Source organism: Pristiophorus japonicus, chromosome 1 (assembly GCF_044704955.1).
Source record: "Pristiophorus japonicus isolate sPriJap1 chromosome 1, sPriJap1.hap1, whole genome shotgun sequence".
Lineage (NCBI taxonomy): Eukaryota > Metazoa > Chordata > Chondrichthyes > Pristiophoridae > Pristiophorus > Pristiophorus japonicus.
The window spans coordinates 517,892,679-517,905,992 of NC_091977.1; the positions used below are offsets into that span (position 1 = coordinate 517,892,679).

Consider the following 13,314-nt stretch of genomic DNA (forward strand, 5'->3'; position numbering starts at 1 on the left):
GGGCCCGCTACTCCCATTCACATCCTGCAGTAAATGACATTCGTGAGCCAAGTCACAGGGCACTATACTAAGTATGCATCAGATCAAGGTCAGGTCAGGTCTACATCTCAGGTTATGTTCTCATTGATACTATGACGACACTCATTTAATATTTTATTATGTTTCCAAACAATCAAACCAAAATCTTGATGAAACCCTGTATAAACAGTAAACAACAACGCTTTAATTTTTTAAAATCCTTACATTTTGAAACTAAATCGACAATGACAACAATTTAGAACAAGACAGCGCAATTTTTTTGGAAGACCTTCGTTTGTCATTTGCATTCCATTTTCTCCACCGAGGCAACTACAAGTATAACATTACATTGATCTTTTCCTAGATTTTTGTCGGCTAAACTCGTCAATGATTTTTGAGAAGTCAAGTCCTCTCAGTGCTTCGCTCTCAATGCTCATGATTGAAAGACTGCTAAGTCGATCTTGACCCATTCGGTTCCTGACCTCATCCTTGATGCGTTTTAGTTTTGAGAAGCACTGCTCACCACTGCAATTTGATACCATCATCGACAGATATATCGGAACAGCTATTTCAATGTTAGAAAAGGTTTGGGTGAGGGCTGAAGGAATTGGTACATTCTCAGCTCTGATGACTTACTTTGTTTTACACAAATTGAAGCTCTGTTGAGGATGCCACCAAGCTTGAAAACTGGATGGATTCACTTTCAGTTCCACATCTTTGGGATAGGAATGGGCAAGATTTGCTGTGACTTGCTTGATCTCATGAGTCGAGAGAGCGGCTAGCTTGGACAGCAATTCAAACTTACAGTTGATTTCTTTGCATGCTTCAAGGTGGTGTTCCAAGACACTGATTAGTTGATCAATGATGACAAGGAATACTTCAGTTTTGAATTTCTCCTTGGGTGACAGCACAGTGTTTTCAGCATCTCCATCATCACAGCGGCGGTTGCATACCCAGAGCTGAATTGAGCTGAATTGTACTCGTTGTGGCCACACGGTTTAATCCCTAGGTCTTCGAAGTCCTCAAAATGTGTTCACTGGGTCTTGACAAAATTGACAAGGGACTTGAGTAAGCACACCATGACATTCAGATTCAAGCCGGTCTCTTGAAACGAGAGATTGGTCAGATGAAAGCGCTTCAAGACTGTGTTCCAACTAACAATGCGAATAACTGAATCCAGTTCGGCCAGTTCGTCAAGGATCAACTGAGCTTCATTTCAGTATTCAACTTTCTGTTCCTCGTCAGTTGCCAGGGATTCCATTACTTCGCATATGGGAGTGTAACCTTTGAACACGGCTGACACTGCTTCATATCTTGCTGACCATTGAGGAGCAGAAAGCTGTTTGACGACAGACAGCCCTAAAGGCTTTAGTTTTTCATAAATTAGTCGTCAGCGATATATCGATTCAGAGAAAAAGTGTACAATGTCAAAAAATCTGCCAATCACTGGGCTGCCTTCGGCACTGTTTTTCCCCACAAGTTTGAGTGAGTGCACTGCGCATGGTATAAACATCGCATATCGGCATTGCTCTTTGCTGATAGTTTGGACACCAATGTATTTCCCACTCATATTTGAAGCATTATCATAAGATTATCTGAAACAATTTTAAATGTCGATCCCGTTAGCATCCAGAAAGGCCAGTTTTATTTCTGCTATTTCTCGTCCAGTGTGACCGATTCTTGTCAAAAACTTTAGGAACCTTTCCTCAGGGCCAGTTGGTAGAACATAGCGGACGGCAAATGTCAGCTGATCTGAGTGTGTGACATCTGGCATTGAATCAACAGATATTGAACAGAACTTCTCTGATTTCAATTCCTGGATAATCATCTTAAGTACTTTGCCACCCATCAGACTAATCAGTTCTTCAAGGGGTGGAAGACAAGTATGAAGTATGCCTCTTGCCTTTGTTGGCGAACCACTTGATGTGTTCTGCAAGAAATGCATTGTAGTTTGCGAGAACCTCCAGCACACCCAGATAATTACCATTACTTGAAGACCCAACGATGTTGTCTCTGCCTCGCAATGAAAGACCTCATTCACAGAGAAACATTATCGCACAGACAGCCCACTCTAGCACCTTGCGCCAGTATTGCCGGTCATTTTCAAACTGGAAGATAATATGACCATCCACACAACCAGTGTCTGCTTGTCTATTGCACATTACTGCCATGGCTTCTCTATGCTGGCGGCTGTTTTCCTGAGATGAAATCCTCTCCTCTCCATGCTTCCAGTGTGAAGAAGGATTTCGAGCAGTATTGGCGACATTCTTCCTTGGCATGAATCATGCCGGAGGAAGTCTTTATCACAGTTTCGACAGTCCTCACTACCTTTTGCAATCCAATGGCTTTGCATTTCTTCTGAAATATTGTCTCCCCACAGCCCAATGTCACTCGTAAGTTGCGCCTCTTTCAACTCAGTATGCACCAGTTGGTTTTCATCTTCTTCAACTTTTTGGACTTGGAGCTCCAACTCGGCTAACTCCGGGTCCAGAGCCACTGGTGGTGTTGTTGTTGAAGTTGACTGCACAGTGTCGACTTGGCCTTCATCTTCATGATCTTGAGTTCTTAATTGGAAAAATGTATTTAGTTTAATCAGTTTAGCTACTTCTAGAGTCTTTTGCTCCTTGCATAGCTGGTACTCTTTCCTTTTTTTCACACCTGATTTGTGTGTAGAATAGATCTCGAGTAAAAAGGCATCTAGAGTCTGATTACATCAAGTGGAAATAACATGCACCTGAGCCTTCGCGGCTTCACACCGCTCTTGCTACGTCATTTATGTCAATACTGTTTACCCTTAATCCCACCCTATATGAGCCCCACTCTAGGCTTGGGCCCCGGGCGACTGCCCCATCTTCTCCCCCCGCCTCCCCCCCCACCCCCGTTAATCCGTCCCTGTCTCAGAAGAGTAATTTGCAAAATATTAACAAACCCAACTATCCGTAGGCAAGACAGACGGTGGTGGGGCCAAACTCTCTCACATCTGAAAACTGCCGACTCTGACCGACCACAATTTAGTGCACAAACAAGTGGTTCCTTCCTGAATATATTCTACAATTCATACAACTGAACAAGGTTTTTTTTTATCCGCTTCTTTATTCCTCATTTTGGGACGTCCGGTGACGATAAACAAAAACAACACAAACTGCGCATGCGCAGCTACTTCTGGTTCATTGGCAGCAGTCGCCTCCCCCCAAAAAATGAGACCGTGCATGTGAATGAATAATAACTCGTAACAAAAGATTTGAATTTGATAGTGCGCAGTTGCTAATTGGATGAACCGTTTGTACATACACAAACCTCACCCAACTGAAGATTGTTTATAATCTCTCCATCCCTGTTTGAGCCACGTTTGACTAATGGACCTTTCTTTGCTGTTCCAGAGAGGTCACAGTGAAGGATGCCCTTGAATACGTTAAATTCATAAATGCGATTTTTGTTGAAACAAGTGCAAAAAATGCCATTAATGTTGGAGAGCTCTTTGAAAGAATCAGTAAGTAATACTCGTTCATCTGAAATGATAGCACCAGTTAATGAAGTTATTGTGTGAAATGCTGTCTGATCACAAAGCTCTTTTTTAGAAAAGTTTAGAATCCAAATGGACACTAACAAGGTTAAAAAGAATAAAATATAAGGTAAATCCTGAACTCCTGATTAGGCGATGCCATCCTCGAGTTTTAATAGCTTCAGGAATGTAGGAGGAAGGGAACATTGAAGGAGATGCGGCGCTTGAAATTGCGTAGCGCCCCGTTTGGGGCGATAACTTTTCAGGATACGCAAAAGTTGCGCCAGGTGGAAAAGATTTTTTGCTCCCGGGAACTTCCGCTTTCACGCTCCAAGAGGGAAATGGAGCGCTAAATCAAGTGCTATCACCTCTCTCAGAGCGCTAAAGCCAGTGAGAGGGGCGGTAGTGGCAGAGTGCTGACCAATGTTCCGTGCAGCACTGCCGTCTTTGGAGGCTCCTCCCCTCGCTTAAAGGGGAGGGCCAATGTTGGTTTGGTTCAATCTTCATCATATCTCTGTGGGGCCACGGGACCTGCGCTAGGTGCATGAACCCCAAGCGCTCTAAGAGAGTGTAGGGCTGACGAATTGTGTTGCCCTAATAAAGCAAGACACCAGACTGAGGAGATTAATCCATTTTGCCCTACCTCACCACCATTGCTTTTAAATATCGCTCCCCAAGCGGCCAGCTGAGGTGACGATGCCTCCTGCAGCTGCCGTTGTTGACGTCTCGCGATGCTACAGGGAGGCGGGACCGAATATCACATCCGGGGCAGTAACCGAATAACTGGGCGCAACAAAGCGAGGCGGTAAGTGTTAGCACCAGCGCAAAACCGCCAGGGAAGTTCGCGGGCGACATTGAACTCGCCACGTATGGTTGGTAAACCCTTACCGCCCCGTTACCGCCCCCTGCAGGCGCTAATGGGAGGTACACCCCAGGCCAATTTCTCCCCCCAAGGTGTTGCACTGTTTTGGGATCCTGGGAAGGAATTAATTGAAGTCATGACTTTTAATTTTAATGCAGTGGGGATGTAGAGAGGAGGCAGAGAATGACATCTTTGGTGTTTAGAAGGAAGAGTACAGGAAAGTTCATAGTATCAATAGAGAACAATTCCAATATAGAGACAATTTGAGAGATCACCTATCGGGCAACAAGCATTCTCTTGTGCAAACTTCAGAGTGTGAGAGAGATGGTAGAATTTAATAAAACTGGAGAAAAAAATGACCATTAATCTGTTGGGTTTTTTAAATAAAATCTCAGCTGATTCACTAAGTGCTGCCCAGTCTGGCCTACTTATGCCTCTTCATGGCCTCTAAAATGGCCTACAAAAACATCAAGTACAAAATTCAAAGAAGAAGAAAATAGGCAACAGAATAAGAATGGCAATCTTAGCCCAATTGGCTGTGTAGAGTCCTCCTTATTAACACCTGGGGACTGGTGTGCTACCCTGGTATATGATAGAAACATGCAGGAGTAGGCCATTCGGCCCTTCGAGCCTGCACCACCATTCAATATGATCATGGCTGATCAGGAGCAGTCTGCACCCGCTCCAAAGCCTGTGCACTATTCAGCCTGTCATTCAGCTCGTTCCAAATAACAGAGAACATTACAAGAATGGGGCGGCGATCCCGAGACCCGCGGCAGCTGACAGCCTGGGAGGGGGGGAGCTCTCACTCCCACAGCGGGGCCTGGGGCCTGGGCACCGCACACTGGGCCCAACGGGTCCCGGGCCGTGCTGCCTGTCCTGGGGGTCGGGACGGGTCGGGTCCCCCCCTGTCCCTGGAGCACTGGATTTATCCTATCCCACCAGTAGGATAGGCCCACCAAAAGTGGAGACATTTCATGGCTTCAGGTCAGGGAATTTTCCTGCTGCTCAGTATCACCAGCTGCAGTCCACTGACCCCCTCAAATGATCAATCAGTACTCTATATTGACACCACTTGGAGCAAGGTAAGGGCATAGAACGTACTCTGGGTGGGTGGCTTGGTAATACCACCAATGAACAAGCTAGTTCCTTCCTGGGGGACACAGCTACCAGACTGGGATTGCATCAAGTGGTGAAAGAACCAACGTGAGGGACTAACCTACTTGATCTTGTCCTCACCAACCTAACTGTCACAGACACACTAAGACTGATATGAGTAAGCACTTCAGGTGCTTGTGAGGACAAAGTTTCTTCTGCACATTTGAGGACATCCTACATTGTATAGTGTGATATTGCTGTTGTGCTAAGTGGGCCAAACTAAGGTTAGATCTAGCAACCCAAAACTGGGCTTCTGTGAGTGGATGTTGACAGCAGCACCATCTATAACCTGTTGACATGGCACCCCTCACATCACTATCAAGCCAGGAAACGAACCCTGCTTCATTGTGGAGTATAGCCAAAAGCAGCACCAGGCATATCTTAGAACCTAGTGAAGCTACAACACAGGGCTATCTGCATTTTAAATGATAAATGGAGCAGGGCAAAATGGACCCATAATGAATGGATCAAAGCAAAGTTCTCCAGCCCCCCACATCCAGTCCTGCACACCATAACTTGCTACCCACCTAGCCAGGCTATTCCAGTTTAGCTATGAACTTATACAATTGCCGCTTACATGTTCTAGTTGAATCAACAACTTTTTTTTATTCGTTCATGGTATGTCGCGTCGCTGGTATTGCCTATCCCTAATTGCCCTTGAGAAGGTGGTGATCAGCCGCCACTTTGAACCACTGCTGTCCGTGTGGTGAAGGTACTCCCACAGTGCTGTTCAGGATGGAGTTTCAGGAATTTGGCCTAGCAACGATGAAGGAACGGCGATATATTTGCAAGTCAGGATGGTGTGTGACTTAGATGGGAACTTGGAGGTATTTCCATGTGCCTGTGGCCCTTGTCCTTCTAGGCAGTAGAGGTCGCTGGTTTGGGAGGTGCTGTCGAAGAAACCTTGGCGAGTTGCTGCAGTGCATCATGTAGATGGTACACACTGCAGCCACAGTGCTCCATGTGATGGAGGGAGTGAATGTTTCAGGTGGTGGATGGGGTAACGATCAAGTGGGCTGCTTTGTCCTGGATGGTGTTGAGCTTTTTGAGTGATGGAGAGTGTTCCATCACATTCCTGACTTGTGCTTTGTAGATGGTGAAAGGACTTTGTGGAGTCAAGAGGTGAGACACTCATCGTAACATACCCAGGCTTTGACCTGCTCTTGAAGCCACAGTATTTATGTGGCTGGACCAGTTAAGTTTCTGGTCAATGGTGACCCCCCAGGATATTGATGGTGGGGGATTCAGCGATGGTAATGTCATTGAATATCAAGGGGCAGTGGTTAGACTCTCGCTTGTTGGAGATAGTCATTGCCTGACAATTGTGTGGCACAAATGTTACTTACCACTTATCAGCCCAAGCCTGAATGTCATCCAGGTCTTGCTGCATGCGGGTATGGACTGCTTCATTTTCTGAGCAGTTGCAAATGGAACACTGATCCACGACTAACAAATGAACCATGGCAGAGCAGCTCCCCAGCCATCAGGTTGTTTATGACTCTGCACAGCATCACCAGTTAGGTGTCATTACCAAAACTAAAGAGTGGTGGGATCCGGGGAGGGCAACAGGTGGGATCTTGGCTTGAGTTCTGATGTTTGCTTTGCTGCTGGTGAAAATGAATTGAATATCTTAGTAGCACTAATAACCAACACCTTCACATTATTATACGACACTAGACGAGGTGGAAAAAATAGATATCAAGGTTAAAAATCAGACTTCAGCTATCCAGTTTATATTTTGGCATTTTCCGGACACTCCCGAACAGTCCGGTTATAACCAGAGAGTGGGCCGCTGAAGGATCCGTTCTTTTATTCAGCATCCTGACCAACTTCACAGATCACATTGCCTCAACCCGTGGATCCACTTTCATGCACAGACGTTACATACGCCACACACATCAATATTGAATTACCAAAACACAGGCAGGAGCTGTGTCAATACCTAATCCTGCCCAGATTGAGTTTCTTCGCTCTGACCACTAATCTGCTTCAACTGCAGGCCACTGGGAGTTGTCATTTGATTGACTGGCAGTGGCTATCTGCAGCTTAAAAGACCACAGTGTGGGGAGGAGGGGGGTATTTTAACCCTACCCATCCAGCCAAAACCGATCGAATGGACATTTAGGGGCAGAAATTGGGCTGCTTTGTGTCTCCCGATAGCGCCTCCGGTGGGGAAGGGGGCGCGATAATGGGGCACAAATGGGTTCGCGACCGAGCGCGGCGAGATCAGCACCTCCCGCTAAATTCGGCGGGAGTTTTGCGGCGGTGGTATGGTGTTGCGCACCGACCTCCTTCGCCCAGAGATCATGATGTCATCGCCCGTGCGCGTCGCCCCGGACCCGAACTTGCGTCCCATCCCCCCCCTGCAGCAATCACCGGGGGATACACCGACAGCTGCAGGAGCCATCCATCGGGAGACCGGGAGTTTCAAGAGTGATACTTAAAGGGGAGGTGGCCGAGTTAAGTTTATAAAAAAAAAATTCCAATCTCTCTTTCGAATTTTTTACCTGCCCGCGATCGGTCAGCCTGGCACTCTGCTGCAGTGTATCGGGCTGATCGACTCGGCTCGCGGCTGCTGTCTTTTGCAGAGCCTGCAGCGATGGCCCATCCCTTTCAGGGAGGGGAGGCGCCTCTGAACACGGCAGCGCCGCACAAGTACCACCCCGCCTGCTGCCTCTTGTGCTCCCCAATTTCTCCCCCTTAAAGTCGGCCAGGTTACTGACCCACTGGAAAACCACCAGGATCCCACCATTCGTGATTTCAATCTGTTCCGTTGAGCAGGCGGCAAAGGATGCCAGCCTAAAGCAGGCAGGGTCCTTCTTTACAAGTGCATGTCGGATCCCGATGAGATCAATTTCAACACAGCCCTGATTTCTGCAGCTGCCACAGCTTTCCCGTCAGGTGAAAGCCAATCAGAAGCTACCAGGAAGAAGCAGAGCTTGAAAAAGATCTGCCTTTCTCTCCTTTCTGGGGCTGGGAGGAGCAGGAGCGCCTCCTCCGGGACCCACGAGGAAAGCTGATGCTTTCCCTGCCTTGAACGAAGCCGCCCCACCACCTCCCCGCCGCCCCCCAGCTTTCCGAATACGAGATTCCCGTGAGAAAGCTCTGACAGCGACCTCACGTTGGTGGGCAGCCTCCAGACCGCTACTTCCCGCCTGTTCTGGGCAAGAAGTCAGTCAGTGGGTTTTAAGCGAGGCCCGAGAGTTTAAACATCATTATCATCATAGGCAGTCCCTCGGAGTTGAGGGTGACTTGCTTCCACTCTAAGGTGACTGAAGAGTCCAATGTGGGACCTACAGTCACTGTCACAGTGGGGTAGACAGTGGTTGAAGGAAAGGGTGGGTGGGGAGTCTGGTTTGCCGCACGCTCCTTCCACTGTCTACGCTTGGTTTCTGGTTGCTCTCGGTGCTGAGATTCGAGGTAATAATTGCCCTCCCGGATGCTCTTCCTCCACTTTAGGCGGTCTTGGGCTAGGGATTCCCAGGTGCCGGTGGGGATGTTACACTTTATCAAGGCTTTGAGGGTGGCCTTGAAATGTTTCCTCTGCCCACCTGGGGCTCGCTTGCCGTGTCGAAGCTCCGAGAAGAGAGCTGGCTTTGGGAGTCTCGTGTTGGACATGCGGAGGATGTGGCCCGCCCAGCGGAGCTGGTCAAGTGTGGTCACTGCATCGATGCTGAGGATATTGGCCTGGATGTTGGTGCGTCTGTCCTCCCAGTAGATGTTCAGGATTTTGCAGAGGCAGGGTTGGTGGTACTTCTCCAGTGCTTTGATGTGTCTGCTGTATATAGTTCACGTCTCTGAGCCATATAGGAGGGCGGGTATCACTACTGCCCTGTAGACCATAAGCTTGATGCCAGATTTGAGGTCTCTTCCTCAGGCGACCGAAGGCTGCGCTGGTATGCTGAAGGCGGTGTTGAACCTCGTCATCAATGTCTGTCCTTGCTGACAGTACGCTCCCGAGGAATGGAAAATGGTCCACGTTATCCAAGGCCACGCCGTGGATTTTGATTACCGGGGAGGCAGTGCTGTGTGGTAGGGTCAGGTTGGTAGAGGACCTTTGTCTTTCGGATGTTTAATGTATGGCCTATGCTTTCGTGCACCTCGGTGAAGGTGTTGACGATGGCTTGGAGTTTGGCCTCTGAGTGTGCACAGACGCAAGCGTCGTCTGTAGTTCGACGACAGAGGATGGAACGACCTTGGATCTAGTCTGGAGACGGCGGAGGTGGAACAGATTCCCATTTATTACCACGCGGAAAGCTGAGCTGGGCGACGTTTCCAGTCTGAGCCCCTGGATTGAGATTTCAGTTTTCTCTCTGTGAATCTCGGGATCTCTATTTCTCTCTCTCTCTTGTTTTTTCCCCCTTTTTTCTTTCTCCATTCCTATTTCTCTATTTCTCTCTCTCTCCTAATCAAATTTTCTCTTTCTGTTTCTCATTCCCTTTCCTCACTTCTATCTCTTTCTCCTTTGCTCCTTTCCCTCTCTCCCCCTCCCCCCCCTCCCCCCCCTCTCCCTCCCCTCCCCCCCCCTCTCCCTCCCCTCCCCCCCCTCTCTCTCCCTCCCCTCCCCCCCCTCTCTCTCCCTCCCCCCCTCTCTCTCTCCCTCTCTCTCGCTCTCTCTCTTACCCTCCCTCTCTCACTCTCCCTCCCCTTGAGTGCAGATTCTGTGCTGAACTCCTCCGGTTCATTGAAGAGGCTCCTGGACTTGTTGCTGAGCAATACGGAGTTGGCTCCGGGATCTCGCCCTGTCCAGAGCTCACTGATCTCCCCCAGATGATCTCTGACTGGACTTCCCTGCTGCCGACTCAGCTGCTGTCGTTGAACTAAACCGGCTCCAAAATCTCTGGCACTGTGCACCGGTCCTAAAAGCTGGCGGGGACTCCGTCAGCTGCAGGGCCGGCTTTTTAACGATGAAAATGGGTCCGGGGGCGGAGCGGCAGCGGTGCGCACTTTTACCGCGTCACTACTGCCACAAGCCCACACCACCACGAGAGTCGATGGTGGCCCACTCCGCTGCAAAAACTCCCGGGCCGAATCTACATTGGGACAGCCAGTTGAGCCCAAAGCGGCGGCCATTTGATTTTAACGAGTGGCCGCTGCAAACGGGCAGGAACGGTCCTTCCCCGGACCGTGAATTTCGGGGTCAGAGTTTTAGATGAGCTGGAGTTTAGAGGATGGAGGATTGGTGTATTAGAATTGTCGAGTCTGGCAGTGTTCAAAGCCCAGAGGTGGAAGCAGGCAGTCTTTGTGATGGGAAGAATATGAAAAGCTCAGCTTAGGGTGGAATAGGACACCAAGAGCAATAGAGACCATTCAATATTAGAAACTTCAGGAAACTCTGTGTGAAGGAAGACCAGTACAGAGTGATTATCAGCGGTACAGTAACTGTCTCAACATTAGATTAGCTATGGACATTTGATCTTATGTTGGACCAGTGTCTAGAGTTTGTGGCAGAGTTAAATGCAGAGGTAAGTTTTGGGTTAAATACAGTGGGGAATGACCACTGTAGATGGCAATTATTTTAAATGATTACTTCAGCAGTTGAACAATGAAGTAGACATGCTGAATTGATGTGAGCCAAGGGCGTTCCTGTGAAACATACCCATCCGCTAATGTTGGTGTGTGTGTGAGCACTTAAACATGTATTAAACCAAAACAGTCACAAGGTCAGTTTTCAGGCCAACAGTAAGTTTTCACTATTTCCCCGTTGCTTACTTTGAGCCTCTGCTCTGTTTTAGCAAAACAAGATTCCAACAGGTCTGACTTCAGAGCATTGGTGCTGGAAAGCAGTATTTGACTGACAGCTCCCAACATCACTGGCAGTCTGAAGTAGAGCACCTGTAGGATTCACAGAACAGTCTGGTAACTCGAAGAAATGACTCAAAACCTGTGAGAAATCTTGGAACAAATGTTCCTGGGATGTGGGTGTCACTGGCAAGGCCAGCATTTATTGCCCATCCCTAATTGCCCTTGAGAAGGTGGTGGTGAGCTGCCTTCTTGAATTGCTCAGTCTTTGTGGTGAAGGTACTCCCACAGTGCTGTTAGGGAGGGAGTTCCGGGATTTCAAACCGGCGACGATGACGGAACGGTGATATATTTCCAAGTCAGGCTGGTGTGTGATTTGGAGGGAAATTTGCAGGTGATGGTGTTCCCATGCGTCTGCTACCCTTGTCTTTCTAGGTGGTAGAGGTCACGTGTTTGGGAGTAACTGCTGAAGAAGCCTTCGTGAGTTGCTGCAGTGCATCTTGTAGATGGTGCACACTGCAGCCACGGTGCGCCGGTGGTGGAGGGAGTGAATGTTGAAGGTGGCGGATGGGATGCCAATCAAGCGGGCTGCTTTGTCCTGGATGGTGTCGAGCTTCTTGAGTGTTGTTGGAGCTGCACTCATCCAGGCAAGTGGAGAATATTCCATCACATTCCTGACTCGTGCCTTGTAGATGGGGAAAAGGTTTTGAGGAGTCAGGCATGGCACAAATTGCCAGTGCATTGACAGTCGCATTCGTAAAAGCTGTAGCAGTTGCTGGTATGAGCAATGGGAAGATGCAGAATGATGCTGTAGTGGGTTTTCTTCCAGAGATTTTCTCTGCCTGTGGCCTGTGTCATGCTGACTGGACGACCTTGATGCTGATACCAGGTGACAGTAGGGTACAAGAGGTAGGAAGAGGATCTGTTCTTGGCATTCATTTCCCTCACTTTGAGCATAGAAATTCACCACAAAATATAAATTAAGGTTAGGGAGAGCCCATGGTGATGTGAATTGCTCTGTCTGAAGGAGAGGAGCTTTTCTCTCTCTGCACATTCTTATATTCCTGACCATATTCAGTCAACTGCAATCAGTTGGTGGAAGGATTCAGGGAAAAAAAAACAATACAGAAACCGAGAACTCACTTCGCACTTTCAATAATGGCAGCAAACTGTGAAATGAATCACTGTTTTCAGCGAATTTTCCATTTAAATTGCAACTGTGCCGTGCCGTGGAATTTGGTATGGTTCATTTTCGAATTCAATACTTCCTCACGGCAAAATCCCAGTGGGGCTGAAAATGATTAACCTTCGGTCTGTTCAATAAACCAGATGGTGCAGGAAATGGAAAAGTCACACGTGTGTAGGAGAGTGCTCTCGGGGTTGGATTTTGGGCATGTAGTTGCCTCCAACCTGCCTACTCATAGAATCATAGAAAATCACAGTGCAGAAGAAGGCCATTCGGCCCATCGTGTCCGTGCCGGCCGATAAAGATCTATCCAGCCTAATCCCACTTTCCAGCTCTTGGTCCATAGCTTTGTAGGTTACAGCATTTCAAGTGTATATCCAAGTACTTTTTCAAGTAAAAGTACTGACCTGGTAGTGCTTGGTATGGCCATTGGGTGCGAAGGAAAAAGAAAATCAATTGGTTGATTCTGCGACAAACATAGAAACATAGAAACATAGAAAATAGGTGCAGGAGTAGGCCATTCGGCCCTTCTAGCCTGCACCGCCATTCAATGAGTTCATGGCTGAACATGCAACTTCAGTACCCCATTCCTGCTTTCTTGCCATACCCCTTGATCCCCCTAGTAGTAAGGACTTCATCTAACTCCTTTTTGAATATATTTAGTGAATTGGCCTCAACAACTTTCTGTGGTAGAGAATTCCACAGGTTCACCACTCTCTGGGTGAAGAAGTTTCTCCTCATCTCGGTCCTAAATGGCTTACCCCTTATCCTTAGACTGTGACCCCTGGTTCTGGATTTCCACAACATTGGGAACATTCTTCCTGCATCTAACCTGTCTAAACCCAT

At 48.0% G+C, this 13,314-nt stretch overlaps 1 protein-coding gene across 2 annotated transcripts in view; it reads left to right on the forward strand.

The window, feature by feature from the left end:
* The window catches only part of rab31 (RAB31, member RAS oncogene family), a 180,145-nt gene that overhangs the window by 121,430 nt on the left and 45,401 nt on the right, over nt 1-13,314 (forward strand). For both annotated transcript variants that reach the window (XM_070896138.1, XM_070896147.1), the window contains one exon: nt 3,399-3,508. In XM_070896138.1, the coding sequence (XP_070752239.1) occupies nt 3,399-3,508 (110 nt within the window). The remainder of the gene's footprint in view (nt 1-3,398; nt 3,509-13,314) is intronic.